Below are 18,244 nucleotides of genomic sequence, written 5' to 3'. Positions count from 1 at the left end.
TCGCCAGGCAAGTCAAATGATTAGATTATGTGAGGTTTCCGTCTGCCGCAAGGTTCTGTGGTGACAGCATGAAAAGTTAATAAAGGCACTTTCTCTTTTCTTTTCCTGATTGAGCACAGTGACCAGAAATTATTTCCAAGCAGTAACACAGACCCAATGTTCAAGTAGGCTAGACTGGTTATTGTGCTCTTGTATGTACCATATTGTGGCCAGCACATTAACCTGCAGTTATAGAGCCAGATGTGCTCTCGTGTTGGTGGTAGGGTCTGTAGTGTGCTGCTGCCTATCCAAAGAGGACCCAACGTGGGGGGACTGCCATGGGGTGGGGGGTGGGGGGACACTGAAGAAAGGAGGACCTGGTGTGGGATACTTTGTAACTTTGATGGCGCCCTTTATGTAGCGACTCTTTGCATACCTTGGGTATGCAAAACAAAGAATATCACTGTGACTTGTCACATGTGACAACAAAGTAAAGTATCATTCATTCATTCATCCTTCGCTGTTCAGTGTTTTATGAGCTTCCACACCGACTGAGTGCAGTACAATGGTTCAGAGCAGACTGATCTCAACTCTGAAGCCTTGAATGGATCTCAACTGTGAGTCTGTGAATGGATCTCAGAGGTACTAAGAGCAAGGGCTGGTTGCACTTACTGTTTGGTCCCATGGCTTTACACCAGCCTTCAGTCATGTTCAGTTGTACGGGGGTTCTCAAACTACATGGAAAAGATTTGTGAACTTAAGTGTATTTTTGAGATTTATTGTATACTGGTGTCATAGATAGGATCATACCGATTCACACAGCACAGAAACAGACCCTTCTCTCCACCCTGTCCATGTAACAATCAAGGACATACTAATCCCATTTACCATTACGGTCCGCAGTGCTCAATGCCTTGGCCATTCAAGTGCCTCACTCAATATTTATTAACTGTTGTGGGAGTCTCTGCCTTCATCAGCCCCTCCATCAGGCAGTATATTCCAATTTCCAATCATCCTCTGGGTGAAAGAAAACAACCTGTTATCCCCTCCAAATCTTATATATTTTACGTTAAATCTATGCTCTCTGGTTATAGAACTCTTTGCTACGTGGAAACGTTTACCACTGCCGAGAGTATGTATCATTTTCATAATTTTGCACAAATTAATATCTTAATTAGTGATGTGTTTTAAATATATTTATTGTTTTTAACTGAAATACAAACTCTACATAATAAGTAATCTTAATGTCTTGATAAATAGTCAGTGTGCTCTTCCATATTATTAGTTCAGAATGATTTAAATTATTCCAATTCTGATTTAATTTTAATTATAATTTTAATTCCAAAGTCAGTATGATAGGGATCATGTTCAACCAGTCCTGGTGAGCGTGTCACAATGTCTGCCTGTCTGAGGCTAGACCCCGAAAAGAAGTAAACACAAGGGACTTCTTGCTTCGCTCCATAGATGCTGCTGCACCCGCTGTGTTTCTCCAGCATTTTTGTGTACCTTCGATATTCCAGCATCTGCAGTTCCTTCTTAGACACAAGGGTCTGCAGATGCTGGAATATTGTGGTACACAGTGATGGAGCAACCCAGTAGGTCAGGCATATATCTCAGGAGGAAATGGATAAGTGACGTTTTGGATTGGGAACCTTCTTCAGACCCTATCCATGACCTCCAGAGATGCTGTCTGATTGGAGTTACTCCAGCATTTTGTGTACTCCCCTAAAACAAGTACCATACGCAGAGAGCCATTGTGGCAAGAACACTCGGGAGGAGAAGAGAATGCTTCACATATGTTCGCCAAGATTCCTTGAAAAAGGGGAACATTTTCCATGATGAGTGGGAATCCCAGGCCTGATATTGTTGAAAATGCAGGAAGAACCTCTGGAAAGTTGCCGAGCACCTCTATCCCCAAAGACACTGAGGACACCATTCCAAACAACCCATCCCCTCAAGCACCAATTCTTCTCAAGGCAGAGTGTTCCAGCCCCACATTGGCCTCATTGGCTCAGAATCCACAAAACTAGAGTGGAAACAAGTCATCCCTGATCCCAAGGGACTGTCATGTTAAGACAATGCTCATAACAGATTACTCCATAGAACAAACTGTGACAGCAAGGCCTGGAGTTGGGAGAGACTTGTAGGGCAGCAACAGGATAGTCTGTAGAGGAAGGAACAGCAGATGCTGGTTTAAACTGAAGATAGATACAAAATTTGGAGTAACTCAGCAGGTCAGACAGCATCTCTGGAAAAAAGGAATAGGTGACGTTTCAGGTCCAGCCCCTTCTTCAGATTAAATCCCAATTGTAAGAATTTAAATGATTCTGAGCTAATAATATGGAAGAGCATACTGTCTGATGAAGGGTCTCGACCCGAAACGTCACCTATTTCTTTTCTCCAGAGATGCTGTCTGATCCGCTGAGTTACTCCAGCTTTTTGTGTCTATCAACAGGTTAGTCTGGTTGCGGGAACATATGGGAGAGGGTGGGGGGGGGGGGGTTAACCTCTCCTATTCAGATCAAAGTAATACCGGCATCCAGTCATTTTTCTTTCCCATTCGCATTCAGTGTAAATTTTGGTTAGACACTGATTGAATATTGGAAAAATGAATGAAGAATGAACAGGGAGTTCTCTCACAGTCAGGCAATGGGAAAGATGTAATTGGCTTTATTGAATGCTGTGAAGGGGAGCAGAAAATACAGACCTCTGTGGCTACAGCCAGTCATCAGGATGTCTCCATGATTTATTGCTGCTAGCAGGTAGGAAGCTCAATTGAATACATTTATGCAGATTGTATTGACAATGGTACCCCAAAGGCCATTGAGGGGAAAGGAGGCCGACGCTGAGGTGATAGTTGGAGAGGAGGAAACTTTGATGTGTTTTGTTCTGAGAAGATGTCAATGATAGTTATGAAATTGAGAGGAAGTAGAAAGATTCTTACAATGGAATGCAATGGCTCAGAGTTAAAATGTGAAATATATTTTTAAACCTCAGATTGCAGGTAGCAAAACTAATTCTGACATTCCTAAAACTTTAAATAAATAATGCCAAATGGAAATTAAATGGAAATATCAAATTATTTCTCAGATTCCTATATTATTCATCATGATATGGGAGATGGCCATTTGACCCATCATGTCTTTGCTAGCTTTCAGAGCAATTCCCATGTATCCTATTCACTCACATATGTCCATTAATTAAGTTGTATCGTAGGTAGCGAAGATGGTTATTAAAGATTACAGCAGGATCTTGATCGATTGGGCAAGTGGGCTGAGGAATGGGTAAGGGAGTTTAACACAGATAAATGTCAGCTGTTGCCTTTTGGGAAGTCAAATCAGGGCAGGGCCTTCACAGTGACTAGTAAAGCCCTGGGGAGTGTTGTGGAGCAGAAGGATGTAGGAGTGCAGGTGCATAGTTACTTGAAAGTAGCATTGCAGGTAGACAGAGTGGTAAAGAAGGCTTTCGGCACATTGGCCTTCATCAGTCAGGGTAGTGAGTGTAGAGGTTGGGATGTTATGTTACAGTTGTACAAGACATTGGTGACGCCACATTTTGAGTACCATGTTCAATTTTGGTCACCCTGCTATAGGAAAGATGTTGTTAAGCTAGGACTTTATTCCTTAGTGTGCAGGAGGATGAGGGTGAACTTATAGAGGCATATAAGATCATCAAGAGAGATAGGGTAGATGCACAGTCTTTTACCCAGAGTAGGGAATCAAGAACCACGGGACATAAGTTTAAGGTGAGAGGCGAAAGATTAATAGAAACCTGATGGTATATGGAATGAGCTGCCAGTAGAGGTAGTTGAAGCAGGTAGTATAACAACAATTAAAATACATTTTTGACAGGTGCATGTATGGGAAAACTTTTAGTGGGATATGGGTCAAATGCAGGCAGGATTGACTAGTGTAGATGGGGCATCTTGGTCAGTGTGGGCAAGTTGGGCTAAAGGGCCTGTTTCCATGCTGTGTGACTCTATGACTCTAACACTCCTCCCATCGATGTCTCCCACCACTACCACCACCATGCCTAACCCTGCCCTCCCCTCTGTTAGGAGTAGGTTATTATAGTCAATTAACCTGACAACCAGTGCATCTTCGAGATGTAGGAGGAAACCAGAGGTACAGAGGAGAAAGCCACACAGTCACAGAGTGAACCAGCAAATTGTACGCAGACAACAGCAGTACTGAAAGCAGGTCACTGTTACTCCAAAAAATCTTGTGAAAACTAAAAATGTTTGTCGAGACTGGTTCTTATTATAGTAGTGGTAGCATAGCAACACCACCGGCATGTACTAATAAAATACCCTAAGTCATTTCACAGGAAGGTAGCCAAACCAAAATCAATGTTGACACAGTGGAAGGGATATTAAGACAGAAGCAGGTTATAAAGGAATTTTCTGGAGGAAAGAGGCAGAGGCAGAAAGGTTAAGACAGAGAATTTCAGAGCTCAGGCAAAGGAAGGTCTGACAAACAAGAGTGGAGCAAATAATGTCTGACAGATTGATTGAAGGATACAGCGTGGTAACAGGCTCACTGAGTCCACACTGACCATCGATCACCTGTTCACAAGTTATCACACTTTCGCATCCACTCCACACACATTCGAGCTAATTCTACCGAGGCCAAGTAACCTAGAAACCTGCATGTCCTTGGGATGTTGAATTGAATTGAATTGAATTTCCTTTATTGTCATTCTAACAAGTTTGAACGAGATTTCGAACCATGCAGTCATGACAGAAAAAAGCAACAAAAAACACAATGAACATAATTTAACACAAACATCCATCACAGTGAATCTCCAGGCACTTCCTCACTGTGATGAAAGGCAAAAGTCTTATCTCTTCCTTGCTTGTTCTCCCAATGCGTCGAGGCGATCGAGGCTCTCGATGTTGAAGCCCCCGCCGGGTGATGGTAAATCCCGTGGCTGATTTTAAACTCCGCGAACGGGCCGATTCAAACTCCGCTATTCGGGGCGGACGAAGATGCTGTTGCGGGAGCTCCTGAAAATCGGTCACCAACTCGGGACTGCGAGCTCCCGATGTTACCGTCCACAGGGCTCGCTGCCGAAGCCTCCGAAGCCTCCGAAGCTCCAAATTCGGATCGCATCCACAGTGCCACCACAACCAGCGATGGTAAGTCCACAGGCTCTGCCACCGGAGTCCCCAAGGTCGATTCCAGTTGGAGGCCGCCAGCTCCACGATATTAGGCCTCAGCGCAGACGGAGACGAAGATACGGCAAGGAAAAGGTCGCATCCCCGTTGAAGGAAGAGATTTTAAAAAAAGTTTCCCCCACGCCCCACATATACACAACTAAAAATAGACTAAAACATACATCTAACAGGCCAAAATGAAAACAAAAAAAGGAAAGACAGAGGGACTGGAGGTGAGCCACAGCTGCTTGGGCAGTGCCACCACTTCCGGATGTGGGTGGAAACCGGAGCACCCGGAGGAAACCCATGCGGTCACAGGGAGAACATGCAAACTACACACAGACAGCACTTGAGGTCAGGATCAAACCCAGGTGTCTGGCACTGTGAGGCAGTGGCTCTAACAGCTGCGCCACTGTACCACCCTGCTGTCCCACTGTGCTGCCCGAGTGAGATGAGTGATGAACTAGAACTGGATATAGATTGCTTTAGGATTATCTTCCGAAGGAGATTATAATGAAGGGACAAATAATGGTCATGCAGAATTTCAGAAACATGTCTATACTAATGGTTTTTTGTTTTTTTTTTTGTTTTTTGTCTAACTGTAGTCTTGTAGGTCTGTGTCCAAGATGGCTGCCGTGAAGGGAGAGTGGACGCTGGCACGAATTGGTTGCCGCTGCTCTCTCTTCACACTGTGTTTTTGATTTTCTGTTTTTGGATTGAATTCTGTTTTTAATTTGTGTCATTGTGATGTCTTTAATTACTTGTTTTACTCCGATTATATGTTTTTATTCCGATTACTATGTAAGGTGTCCTTGAGATTTTGTATGAAAGGCGCCCATTAAATATAAAATTTATTATTATTATTATTATTAATGTGAAGATTTGCAGCACCAACAACCTAGCTTGTAAAAGAGTGATTGGTGATCAGGATGGAGTGTGGACCAGCAGAGTGTTACATTGCCACAAAAGCATTGCCAATTATGGAGTTTCAAGCAGGTGAGGCTGGCCAGATGTGTTTGATATAGTCAACCCAATATGAGGCCCTAATGGGTGAGTTTTTCTGCAGCAGCAGACGAGCTCAGGCAAGGTTGGCTTTGGGTGATGTTATAGTTGGGGAAAAGAATGCAATCTAGTTAGTTGAGGAATCATATCCACTACTAAGGAATGACACAAAATGCTGGAGTAACTCAGCGGGACGGGCAACATCTCGGGAGAGAAGAAATGGGTGACGTTTTGAATTGAGACCTACTTCAGACTGGACCCAACCTGAAATGTCACCCATTCCTTCTCTCCAGAGATGGTGCCTGTCCCGTTGAGTTACTCCAGCATTTTGTGTCTATTTTCAGTGTAAACTAGCATCTGCAGTTCCTTCCTCCACTACTAGGGAAGTGAGTTAGTGGCAAGTACTGAGCAGCATGTCTTCCAACTTCCCTGCATATCATGTGCAAGATGTGGCCGGAATGCAGACACTCTCTGTGAGCTCTTCCCAGAGGAGGATCTACAATCATTCAATACCATCGCCCTTTTAAATCTCATTTCTACTTGTAAATCTCTACAATGTTGAAAACTATATACTGTACTCTGTGTCTTCCCCATTGCTCTACCAATTGTACTTGAGCTTGACTTGATTATGTTTATGTACGGTATGATCTGATCTGATCTGATCGCATGCAAAACAAAGCTTTTCGCTGCACCTTGGCGCACATGGCAATAATAAACATAAACCTAAATATTTGTGTGATGGAAATTTCTGCTCATCCTGTACTGAATGTTGGATAAACATTGGACCTTGAGCTTTTTTATGTGTGGGGAGGGGGGGGGGGGAAGGGGGAAACTAATTTTCAGGGTCCCTACCTGGTCGGAGATGCAGCTTTTCTCCGGGCTGCACTTTCGACCCGTCCTCGCGGCCTACCAGCAGGCCTGGAGTGGCATTTCCTGAGGGGACCGCCCGGAGCCTCGACATCGGCATCGGCGGCGGCGGCTGCGGAGCTGCGGGTCCGAGGAGCGAGGGGACCGCTCGGAGCCTCGGCATCGGCGGCGGCACCAGTGGCGGCGGCACCGGTATCGGCATCGGCGGCGGCGGAGCTGCGGGTCTGAGGACAGCGGTGCAGCGCTGGAGCGCCATTGCGGGGCGGGCGGTGCCTTGCCTGGGACGCCGCGCTGGAACTCCGGTGAGCTGGGACCGGCGTTAAAAACATCGCGGAGCTGCGAGCGGCGGCGCTGAAATTTTCCATCGGGAGCCTGGGATCTCGCGACGAGATCGCCAGTTGAGCTCCATTCGGCGCGGCCTTGTCGGCTCCTGAAGCCACGGTCTCGAGCAGGGAGGCGGCCGTTCCAGGGTTCCCAGGCCGCTGGGAGGACTCTCACGACGCTGGAACATCATCACCCGGCGAGGACGGCCTGGAACATCGGGCCTCCGTAGAGGCAACTGTGGAGGCCTCAATAGGCCCGACTATGGGTGGACATTGGGGATGGGACTGGACTTTGTGCCTTCCCCCATAATGGGAACCATTGTGGGGGGATGTTTTTTTATGTTAAAGCTATTTATTATTGTTATGTTTGTATTCCTTTTTTTATGTGCTGCATTGGCAAAAATAATTTCACTACATCTAGGTGTATGTGACAATAAATCAACCTTTGAACCTTTGAACCTTTGAAAGTGAAAAGTTTAAGAGGGATGTTACCGCGATGGAGCTGAACATCACCCGCGTACGTGTGGAAACTGATATAGTTATCTTGAAACATAAATGCATATCTCCTCTCGATGCTGACCACCCAGAAATATATTGCCACTAATGTTTGCTTTGTTACTATATTCCGTATCTTAGCTGTTGGGAAAATCCATCACGCTGCAGGAGCCTCAGCATCATTGATTGATTACAGTGCGGTTCACATTCCAGCGACGGCTACAGTAAGGTTCTCTTGGGGACTGGATTTACAAGACACTGCATAAAAGAATTCAGTATTTAATGTCAAATGCACTGCAATAAAATATTTTGCGCCTTCAAATAAAAACGTGACTGATTTTCTAGAAAGACATGCCTAATAAAATAGACTGCATGATCCAAGTAGATTCTGCTGGTATTATGGCTATGACTCAAACCATTGTAATCATGTTAAATTTAACATTGACACAGATGCATTGCCATTGTCTTATCTGGAGGTAAATATCGACTACATCAACCGGTCAGTAAAATGACAGCACTTATTAAAGCTGCCCTAACATTTAAGCCTATTAGCTCTAGTAGCTGTTGTCATGGTGAGTAATTTTCTGGCAGATGACATTCATTGAACTTTAATTAACCTCTGGGTTATAATTACCACTGATTCATTTTCATACCTTAAACAATGTACCAATTCTGACCTAATAAAGTTTATTTTATCAGACTGGACAACAATATCTAGCTTTCCATATTTGTAATAAATATGAATCATGACACACAGGTTTCCCCTGATTATTTATCTCCTTGTGGGCAACATAATATAAATGCCTGAAGATGCATGCAATAAATATTACACTAAATTGCTCCAGATTTTTCACCTGCCAAAGTGCCACACTCATATACCCTGACAGCTCTTTCACAGTGTTCTGCACTGTATTTTTTGGCAATACAGATTCAAACCATAACCGTGTAAAGAAGAACTGCAGATGCCGGTTTAAATCAAAGGTAGTCACAAAATGCTGGAGTAACTCAGCGGGACAGGCAGCATCTCTGGAGAGAAGGAAAGGGTGGCGTTTTCGGTCGAGAGCAGTCTGAAGAAGGATCTCGACCCGAAACGTCATCCGTTCCTTCTCTCCAGAGATGATGCCTGTCCCGCTGTTACTCCAGCATTTTGTGTCCACTTTCAAACCACAACCTGCAGTTTAAAATTCTGGAACACTGATTATCAAAAATCTGCAGATGCTGGAACTATGAAATAGAGTCATAGATTCATACTTGTCCCCATTTAACACCATGTTCTATACATCCACCACCTTTGTGTAAAAATGTCACCCCTCGGGTTCCTATTAAATCTTTCCCCATTCACATTTAAAGCACTATTAAACCATTGAAGTTTCCCATAGGTTTGTTTGATTGTTGGTCAGCGGGAAGGGGATCACCACCTAAAGAATAACTAGAAAGAAGCCACTGATATGGAGCGGGTAAGCAAATGGCAGAGAGACCTTAATCCTGTGTCCCTGTGTCTTTAGTTTTTTAACCCAGTATTTCGTTAAGGTAAGAGCCATGGTAATACATTGAAAGACAAGAGCAAGCTCAACTAGGGGAAGGGGAGGGTTTAAGCAAGGCAAATGCGGGTCAGAATGGTAATATCAGTGAGATCACTAGTGGGACTGACCAACTTCTACAACAGTTACTGTCCCACTCCAAGACAATTTAGCTTAAAGTTTCAGAATTATGTGTGAGCCCAGGAGGTACAGCAAGGTTGCATGCAAATCTTTCATCAGCCTCAAACAATGGAACCAAATGTATATCAGTGAGCAAAATTAAATGAGTGAGCTGTGATTAGATATTTGTGACCAAGGTTATAGGACACCTATAATTTGACACAAAGTCTCGTGGAAAGGTAAAGATAGAATGCCTGATCTGGAAAATAATTGGTTGCGAGATAGTGGTTGTGCGGAGGAACTTGATTTGACTTGGGAATGATCAATACTGATGCTGTGGATCTAGTCAGTGGAAAATAATTGGTCCGTGATTAACAGCAGCATGTGGATTGCTCATGTGTTTTGAAATTTGCCGTCCACATGGTAACATGATGCAGCAGTAGCTAAATGGCTGGAATTGAGCAGGGATTGTTTTTCCTTCCCATCTCTCAAACTCTTCCTTATTTTTCTGTGGCTCGATCACTGGTATCTATTCAGTCTGATTTGTGGGGATCTCCCTCAGTGCTTATCGTCTGCCAGTACATCTGCGCCTCTCCCTATGGGCACACTACATTCCCTCCTTTCAATCCGTCAAAGTATTTAACCACAGCTCTGTGAAAGAATGACAGGTTGCACACAGCAACAAATTAAATTCTGTTGTTTCTAAATAAACAGAAAAGACAACTTGTGCCTGAAATACCGTTTTCCATACATGTTGCAATGCTTCACTCTATTTCACTTCCAAACACTTACCTATTCACTGGCCGGATGCCAGCTGCAGTTTGCATCAGAAACATCACCATGCATGCTGGTGGAAACCAGTAACAATACAACAACATTGATTATCACCAGCTGCAAATTTAAGCTCACTTTCAACAAAAGCAACTCCTTCCAATTCTGGTAATCAAAAATAGCAAGGAAGAATGTTGGGAAAAGGTATTTTCCCATTTGATGCCGTCAACCAACAAATGTGGGGATAGAATCAGAGATAACATTTCAGGCCAATGTCCTTCCACTAGAACGTAAAGTTACCGCTCGGATTCCTAGCCTTAGGTTCAATTCTATTCACAGCTTTACCACAGGGCCTGACATCAAGCCTAATCCTGATCCTGGATCCGACAATGATTTGGGATTGGATTTCTTTTTTCATCACAGGTGTTGAATATAAGGTACTGAAGGATATATGTACAGAACTCTAATGTCTAAAAAGAAGATAGACACAAAAAGCTGGAGTAACTCAGCGAGACTGGCAGCATCTGTGAAGAGAAGGAATGGGTGACTTTTCGGGTCGAGACCCTTCTTCAGACCAGTTAGGGAAAAGGGAAATGAGAGATATAGACTATGATGTACAGAGATAATTACTAACATTTGGCTCCATTAATGCAAACAGAATTTTGGAACAAGAAGACAACATACAAATACAGTCAACCTATACCTTTAGGGCATGGCACTGTTGGTGAATTTCTGCCTACAAGTTCTTCAAATAAACAAGGTAATCTTTATATTGTGTAGGAAAGAACTGCAGGTGTTGGTTTCAATCGAAGGTAGACACAAAATGCTGGAGTAACTCAGCGGGACAGGCCGCATCTCTGGAGAGAAGGAATGGGTGACGTTTCGGGTCGAGACCCTTCTTCAGACTTAATATCTTTATATTGTCTGGTGTGGCATTTCCTTTTTAACTAACAATGCACAATAGAAAGACATCAGAGGAGTATATTTGTAAATTGTCCTTAATGTTTGTAGGATAGTGTTAGTGTGCGGGGATCGCTGGTCGGCATGGATTCTGTGGGTCGAAGGGCCTGCTTCTGTGCTGTATCACTAAACTAAACTAAATTGGAGGCACCACAGAAGGTTCAATCTGCAAATTATTATTTAGAAAAGATACGCAGCTTAATTTCTACATTGGCATTGGTTAGTGGAGCACTGGATAACGTCTAAAGCATTGCGCTACAATGGTCTACTTAAGAATGGTACTCCACTATGCTTCAATCACAGTCAGTTCAGATTTTGGGGAGGTCATTGGTAAAACATACAGAACACTGAAATATATTAATGATTCACTAAGTCTGCTGTGTGGTACTCAGATTAATACGTTTAACACTGACCGGAGGGACTCTGGACCAATTTATTTAACTGTCTTACACTAAGGTCTTTTTACCCAAAGTTGAATTCAATCAATATTAAGATACAGTGTAAATAAACAGGCTTCATGGAAGGAGCACAAATCTACATACTCAGCCCTCACTAACACCACACCTGCAAATCCTTGAGGTGTCTCCAGCTCCAATTCACACATATGCCATAGAAATAGACATACTAACAATCGGCAATAAGCAAAGTGAGATTCAAATATTCTCTTCAAAGGCTTTCCAGATATCATTTGCATCTACCCTCCACACTTCAAACTCCAGTTTGGTTCAGGTTCAGGTTTGCACAGGATAAAGGTCAGTAGTAAAAGATATGAAAAATGAGATTATGAATGTGTACAGCATTTATATTTTATGGCGAGTGTGTACTATTGATCAGCTTGGAGATATGTCACGAGGCTGACAGTCTGAGCCAAAGTTCACCAGTGCAATCCAATGTTAATTAAAAAAACCTAAATTAGTTGATAGTAGTATTGTAGGTTATCACAAAGCTGAACTTCAAACATGAAAACAGTCCTTGCTGCAGCTGTCTAGAAAATAAGGATGGGGCTATGTGGAAAAACAGAAATACATTACAGTGTATGAATGAAAGTCTATTTTATGTATCAAATGCCAGAGAGTAAAAACTAAACTAAATTAGAGGCACTAGAGGTAACGACAGACTTGAATTCTAACCAAAGATTAGTGAAAGAAGGAGGATGAGATTATCATGAGTATTATTAGTATGGATGGAGAATCTATCATAATTTCCAATGTCATCTTCAGAAACGTGAGCAAAATTTCACTTAAATAATCTCCTATTTAGGTTATTACTAAGCCAATGAGTGAGATCTCTCCCGGTCACCTTGGTGTAGCGGTAGAGTTGCTGTCTTACAGTGAATGCAGTGCCGGAGACTTGGGTTCGATCCCGACTATGGGTTCTGTCTGTACAGAGTTTGTACGTTCTCCCCGTGACCTGTGTGGATTTTCTCTGAGATCTTTGGTTTCCTCCCACACTCCAAAGATGTACAGGTTTGTAGGTTAATTGGCTTGGAAAATGTAAAAATTGTCCCTAGTGGGTGTAGGATGGTGTTAATGTGCGTTGATCGTTGTGTGGCGCAGACCCAGTGGGCCGAAGTGTCTGATTCCGTGCTGTATCACTAAACTAAACTAAACTAAAAAACTTGTTATTTGCTGGCAAAATGCTGTGCTAACAGATCTATTAACACATAATTCTTAAATAAATGATTGAAGGCATAGTTTGAATAAATGAGGGTGTAAAAACATAATGGGTTTGTCGAAGCATAAGACTGATACCATTATATATTTTGATGCCATCAATATGTTGTTGAAGGGTCATCAGCTCAGTGAGTGGCGTACTGTGGTCTGCTTGAAAACTTTTGGTGCTCTGGTGCAAGAACCTGTCCACAATTGACTGCTGCGGAGTGGAACATTCCAAGAGCTTATTGCAGAGATTTAGTTTAGACATTGTTAAAAGTTCAAAATGGAAAGGAGACACAAGGAACTGCAGATGCTGGGTTCTTGAGCAAAATACAAAGTGCTGGAAGAACTGAGCAGGTCAGACAACATCTGTGGAAGGAACAAACAGGTGACGTTTTTGGATGGGGCCCATCTTCAGACGTCTGAAGAAGTCGTGACCTGACATGTCACCTGTCCATTCCCTTACAGATGGTACCTGACCCAATGAATTCCTCCAGAACTTTGTGTTTTGCTCAATGGAGAAACCCCACAGTTTAGAAACTTTAGAGCCTTCTGTCACTGAAGCTTCAGGTGCTGGAGCCTGTCTACAAACCTTTCAAACTTATTGCTTCTGGGAAAACAGATGGCATGTTACCATGGTACAGATACTATAAGCAAATTAGTGACATGCTTTGTTCAATAGAATGTGATAGATGAACAAATAAGATTTATATTTGGTAAAAGATAGAGTAACACTTAAATCCACAACCATCTTGTCATAAAGAGTGGTAAACAATAAAGCTGAGTGAAAGCAAATAATGCAATATATATTTAGCATCTTAACTATCTTAAATAGACATATTTTCACTTTTAAATGCCAATGTTTTCCAATGCTGATACAAGATTAGACAAAAATGCTGGAGAAACTCAGCGGGTGAGGCAGCATCTATGGAGCAAAGGAAATAGGCAATGTTTCGGGCCGAAACCCTTCTTCAGACTTCTGTCTAGTATTAAATGATTGATTGGGGAGCGAAGGAAATAGGCAACGTTTCGGCCCGAAACTTTGCCTATTTCCTTGGCTCCATAGATGCTGCCTCACCCACTGAGTTTCTCCAGCATTTTTTGTCTACCTTCAATTTTCCAGCCTCTGCAGTTCCTTCTTAAACATTTTAAAGCAAGGTTTATTCGAGTCAAAATCCCATGTAAAATTGTCGCCTTGATCGAGCAGAGAAAATGAATCAAACAATTCTGGAATGCCTCCTGTGTTTGAGTGCCTTTACTTGTACCTTAGAATTGTAAAGACCAGCTTTGAGCCATTAACAGCACTTTGCCATCAGGCTGCTGTTAGGTGGTAATCATACAAATACAATGAGGCAGTCTGGAGTTCTTCAGGTTTTGAATCAACATGACAACATAATGGGTAGAATCTCCAATTTTCTCTGATGTGTATATTACAGAGACAGCACTTCATACAAATATTTTTTTCAGCACAGGGGTGTCAATGCCAACAAATTTCATATAATGGCAAAATACTCTGGTAGTTTTCAGTAAAATTCTTACTTCTTGAAATCTTTGATCTCACAGCTTTTGGGGTTAGATTTTATTGAATGCTACTTTCCACAACAGAATATCATGGTAGATCCAACAAAGAATAATAAAATGGAACTGAAAAAATGCAACATATCTTGTTGCTTAGAGCTCTAGATTTATAGAGGTGTATAAAATCATGAGAGGAATAGATTGGGTAAATGCACAGAGTTTCTTGCCCAGAGAAGGCATATCAAGGACCAGAGGACATAGGTTTAAGGAGAAAGGGGAAAAGGTTTAATAGGAATCTGAGGGGTAACCTTTTCACACAAAGGGTGGCGGGTGTATGGAACAAGCTGCCAGAGGAGCTAGTTGAGGTAGGGACTATCCCAACATTTAAGAAACGGTTAGACAGGTACATGGATAGGACAGGTTTGGAGGGATAAGGACCAAACACAGGCAGGTGGAATTGGTGTAGCTGGAACATGTTGGCCGGTGTGGGCAAGTTGGGCTGAAGGGCCTGATTCCACGCTGTACCAGTCTATGACTCTAAAAGGTCCAATTGAAATAGTTAAATAAACTAAAAGTATAAGAAAGTGGGCGGCGCGACTCTCGTCAGCAGCGGCCTCTGCAGTCCGTCTGTGTTTTATTATTTTTTGTCTCGTTTTTATGTAGTTTTGTTATTTTTTTTGTTGGGGTATGTGTGTGGGGGGGTGGGGGGGGAGGGGGTAACTTTAAAATCTTTCCCCTGCACGGGAGACCCGACCTTTTCTTTGTCGGGTCTCCGTTGTCGTTGGGGCTGCAATGTGGAGCGGCCTCCAACAGGAACGACCCGGGGTTCCAGCTGCGAAGCTGCCGACTACTCACCGTCACGGGGCTGGCCGAGTCCGGAGCGGGTGGAGCTGTGGTTTCGAGCACTGCTGCCACCCGACCCCCGGAGATTTGGAGGCTGCAACTGCGGGTTTGGCGGACGGCGGCACTGGGAGCCCGCGGGTCCCTGCTGGGTGACCGCTTTTCGGGGCTTCCGCAACGGCGACTTCTCCCGCCCGAGTTGCGGGGTTGAAGAGCACCTGAGCGGGGCCTTACAGCACCGCCCCGCGCGGCTTGGAATGGCCGCGGGACTTTGCGAGCGCATGCCGGGGGCTCTAACACCAAGACCCGGTGCGCGACCTTGCATCACCCGGCGTGGCTTTAATGGCCGCGGGACAATCGCCATCGCCAGCCGGGGGCTTTGACTTTGACTCTGACTCTGACATGGGGGGGAGAGTGCAGTGGAGAGATAAGTTTTTTTTTGCCTTCCATCACAACGATGTGATGGATGTTTGTGTAAACTGTGTTGTGTCTCGGGTCTTTTTGTTTTGTAATGTATGGCTGCAGAAACGACATTTCGTTTGGACCTCAAGGGGTCCAAATGACAATAAATTGAATTGTATTGTATTTTATTGTATTGTATAAGGTGCAACAATACTTTTAAAAAGAAATGGTGTCAGGATCTGGTAAGGGGGGATGAAAAATACGAAGTTGGTATATCCCTTTTTGCGCAGTTTTCATAATAGAACTTTTGTTTCTTTTTCTTTCTTTCTTTTCTATGGCCTATTTCTTAACTTTTTTCCATAACTCTTTGTTTAGTGGGTTTTTCTTTTCGATCACTCTTTCACACTATCACGACTCTCTCTCACTTTCTTTACTTTCTTTATTTCTATCTTTCTTTAAAGCTTAAAAAATGAAGGGGTACAATGTAATAAGATATACGTGGCTTGTACTACTGTAATCTACTGTACTTCTAATAAATAAAAATATTTAAAAAAAGATAGTTAAATAGTATTGAATCATAAAAATCTACAACTGTGGTAGCGGCCATTTAGCACAATATTTTTGTTATTGTCGCGTACTGAGTTGCACTGAAAAACTTTTTTTCTTGCTCCCCAATCAATCATTTAATACTAGACATAAATATATTCAAGTCAAACTCAAGTACAATAGATATGGCAAAGGAAACGATACAACTCTCAGCATTATAGCGCACCAATCCCAGCGACAACGTCCAATGCTCACAATGGGGTAGAGGTGAATTGGACAGAACCCTGGTCTATGGAAGGATCATTCAGAAGCCTGATGACAGAGGGAAGAAGCTGTTGCTGATTCTGATGGTGTGTGGTTTTAAGCTTCTGTATGGGCAAAAAAAAGGACACAAAGTGCTGGAGTAACTCGGTGGGTCAGGCCCCATTTCTGGAGAACATGAATAGGTGACGTTTCAGGTCTGAACATTCTTCAGACACTGAAGATGAGTCCTGACCCGAAACATCACGTATCCATGTACTCCAGAGATGCTGCCTGAACACTGAGTTACTCCTACACATGGTGGGGTTTTTTTGTAAACCAGCATCTGTAGTTCCTTTTCTGAATGGGTAGTCCCTCTCTTATCTCGTATTTTTTGTAGATTTCAGCACTTTAGATTCTCAACTTTTATTTTTGTAAATGGGATGAAGGTTTCTACCCTCCCAAGCAGAGAGTTCCTGACCACATCAAAATTGAATGATTCCCTTTGGCTTAAATAATTTCCAGTCCTTCCACCAATTACCAGAACTCTGCATCTCCGGACATTGACTTCTGTGCTAAGAAAAATATATTAATTAGGTGGCACAGTGGAGCAGTGGTAGAGTTGCTGCCTTACAGCGCTTGCAGAGCAGAGATACGAGTGGGTTTTGATCCCCACTACGGGTGCTGTCTATGTGGAGTTTATAAGTTTTTCCCGTGACCCCGCTGGTTTTCTCCAAGATCTTTGGTTTCCTTCCACACTCCAAAGGTTTGTAGGTTAATGGGGTTGGTATATATGTAAAATTGTCCCTCGTGTGTGTGTAGGATAGTCCTAATGAGCAGGGTTCGCTGGTCGGTGTGGACTCAGTGGGCCGAAGGGCCTGTTTCCCTGCTGTATCTTTAAACTAAACCAAAAACGACACTAAAAACCTACATAGTCATTTCATACATCACAATTAAATACTCTTCAAATACTAAATCATATTTTGCTCCAACAAAAACAACCTTGGCCTGCCCACCAGTTCTTCATGATGATACTTCTGAAGTCCTGATCAACCAATCTCCTCTATCGTTTCTGCTGCTCCCATAGCCACCCTATAACCCAGTGACCACATCCACGTTGAAATCCCTTCTCTTATATTCCATGCCTCAGCCAATAAAGCTCACCTTATCAACTGGCATGTTACAGTACCTCCTGGAATATGTGGACCCCTGTTCCACAATATTTGGATCCCTATAAAATGGAATTTAACAGGACCTGATTACAAAACTGGAGAGCTAATTATTCAAGGCAGTGAGACTGTGTTGAAAATGTGCCACTACGGTATGAAATTCAACGCTAGTTTAAAAATGCCACCATGAACGCAACTCAGAATTAAAGTGAAAGTTACCTTGAACGACCAAGCGAGATGTGTGGACGGCCTCTCCCTGAATACTGTAAGCTCGGCAGGTGTAAGGACCACGGTCACTTCGGCCCACTGAGGAAACGGTAAGACTTCCATCACTCACCTGAGGAAGATAAACAGTTTTGCATTTTAGGCTGCTGATCGTAAAGAGACAATATGTTTTTTGATATGTTTCCTGCTATCACTGTTAAAGCACATTTAGCAATTTAAAACTTATACAAGAACACAGCAGGAAATATGTGCAAAAAAAAGGCAGGAGGTTATGATACTCAGATACAGTGGAATCATAATCTTAGAACCTTACAGTACAAAAGGAAGATATTTGGTCCATATGCTTGCATTGTCCTTTAAAACATTTCTTCCCCTTTTCCATTCTGTTTTACTGTAGAACTGATTTACTTTTTTCTTTGAAACCATTTAAAAAATTATTTTTGGAAGTTATCAGACA

The 18,244-nt window shown here is 42.9% G+C and overlaps 1 protein-coding gene across 1 annotated transcript in view; it reads right to left on the bottom strand.

The window, feature by feature from the left end:
• Positions 1–18,244, bottom strand: part of igsf9b (immunoglobulin superfamily member 9B) — a 478,541-nt gene that overhangs the window by 127,021 nt on the left and 333,276 nt on the right. The window contains exon 5 of the mRNA XM_033049801.1: positions 17,782–17,899. Coding sequence (XP_032905692.1) covers positions 17,782–17,899 — 118 coding nt within the window. The remainder of the gene's footprint in view (positions 1–17,781; positions 17,900–18,244) is intronic.

This window comes from Amblyraja radiata, chromosome 33 (assembly GCF_010909765.2).
Source record: "Amblyraja radiata isolate CabotCenter1 chromosome 33, sAmbRad1.1.pri, whole genome shotgun sequence".
NCBI lineage: Eukaryota > Metazoa > Chordata > Chondrichthyes > Rajiformes > Rajidae > Amblyraja > Amblyraja radiata.
The sequence above is the reverse complement of the archived record's forward strand: the minus strand, read 5'-3'. Positions and strand labels throughout refer to the sequence as shown.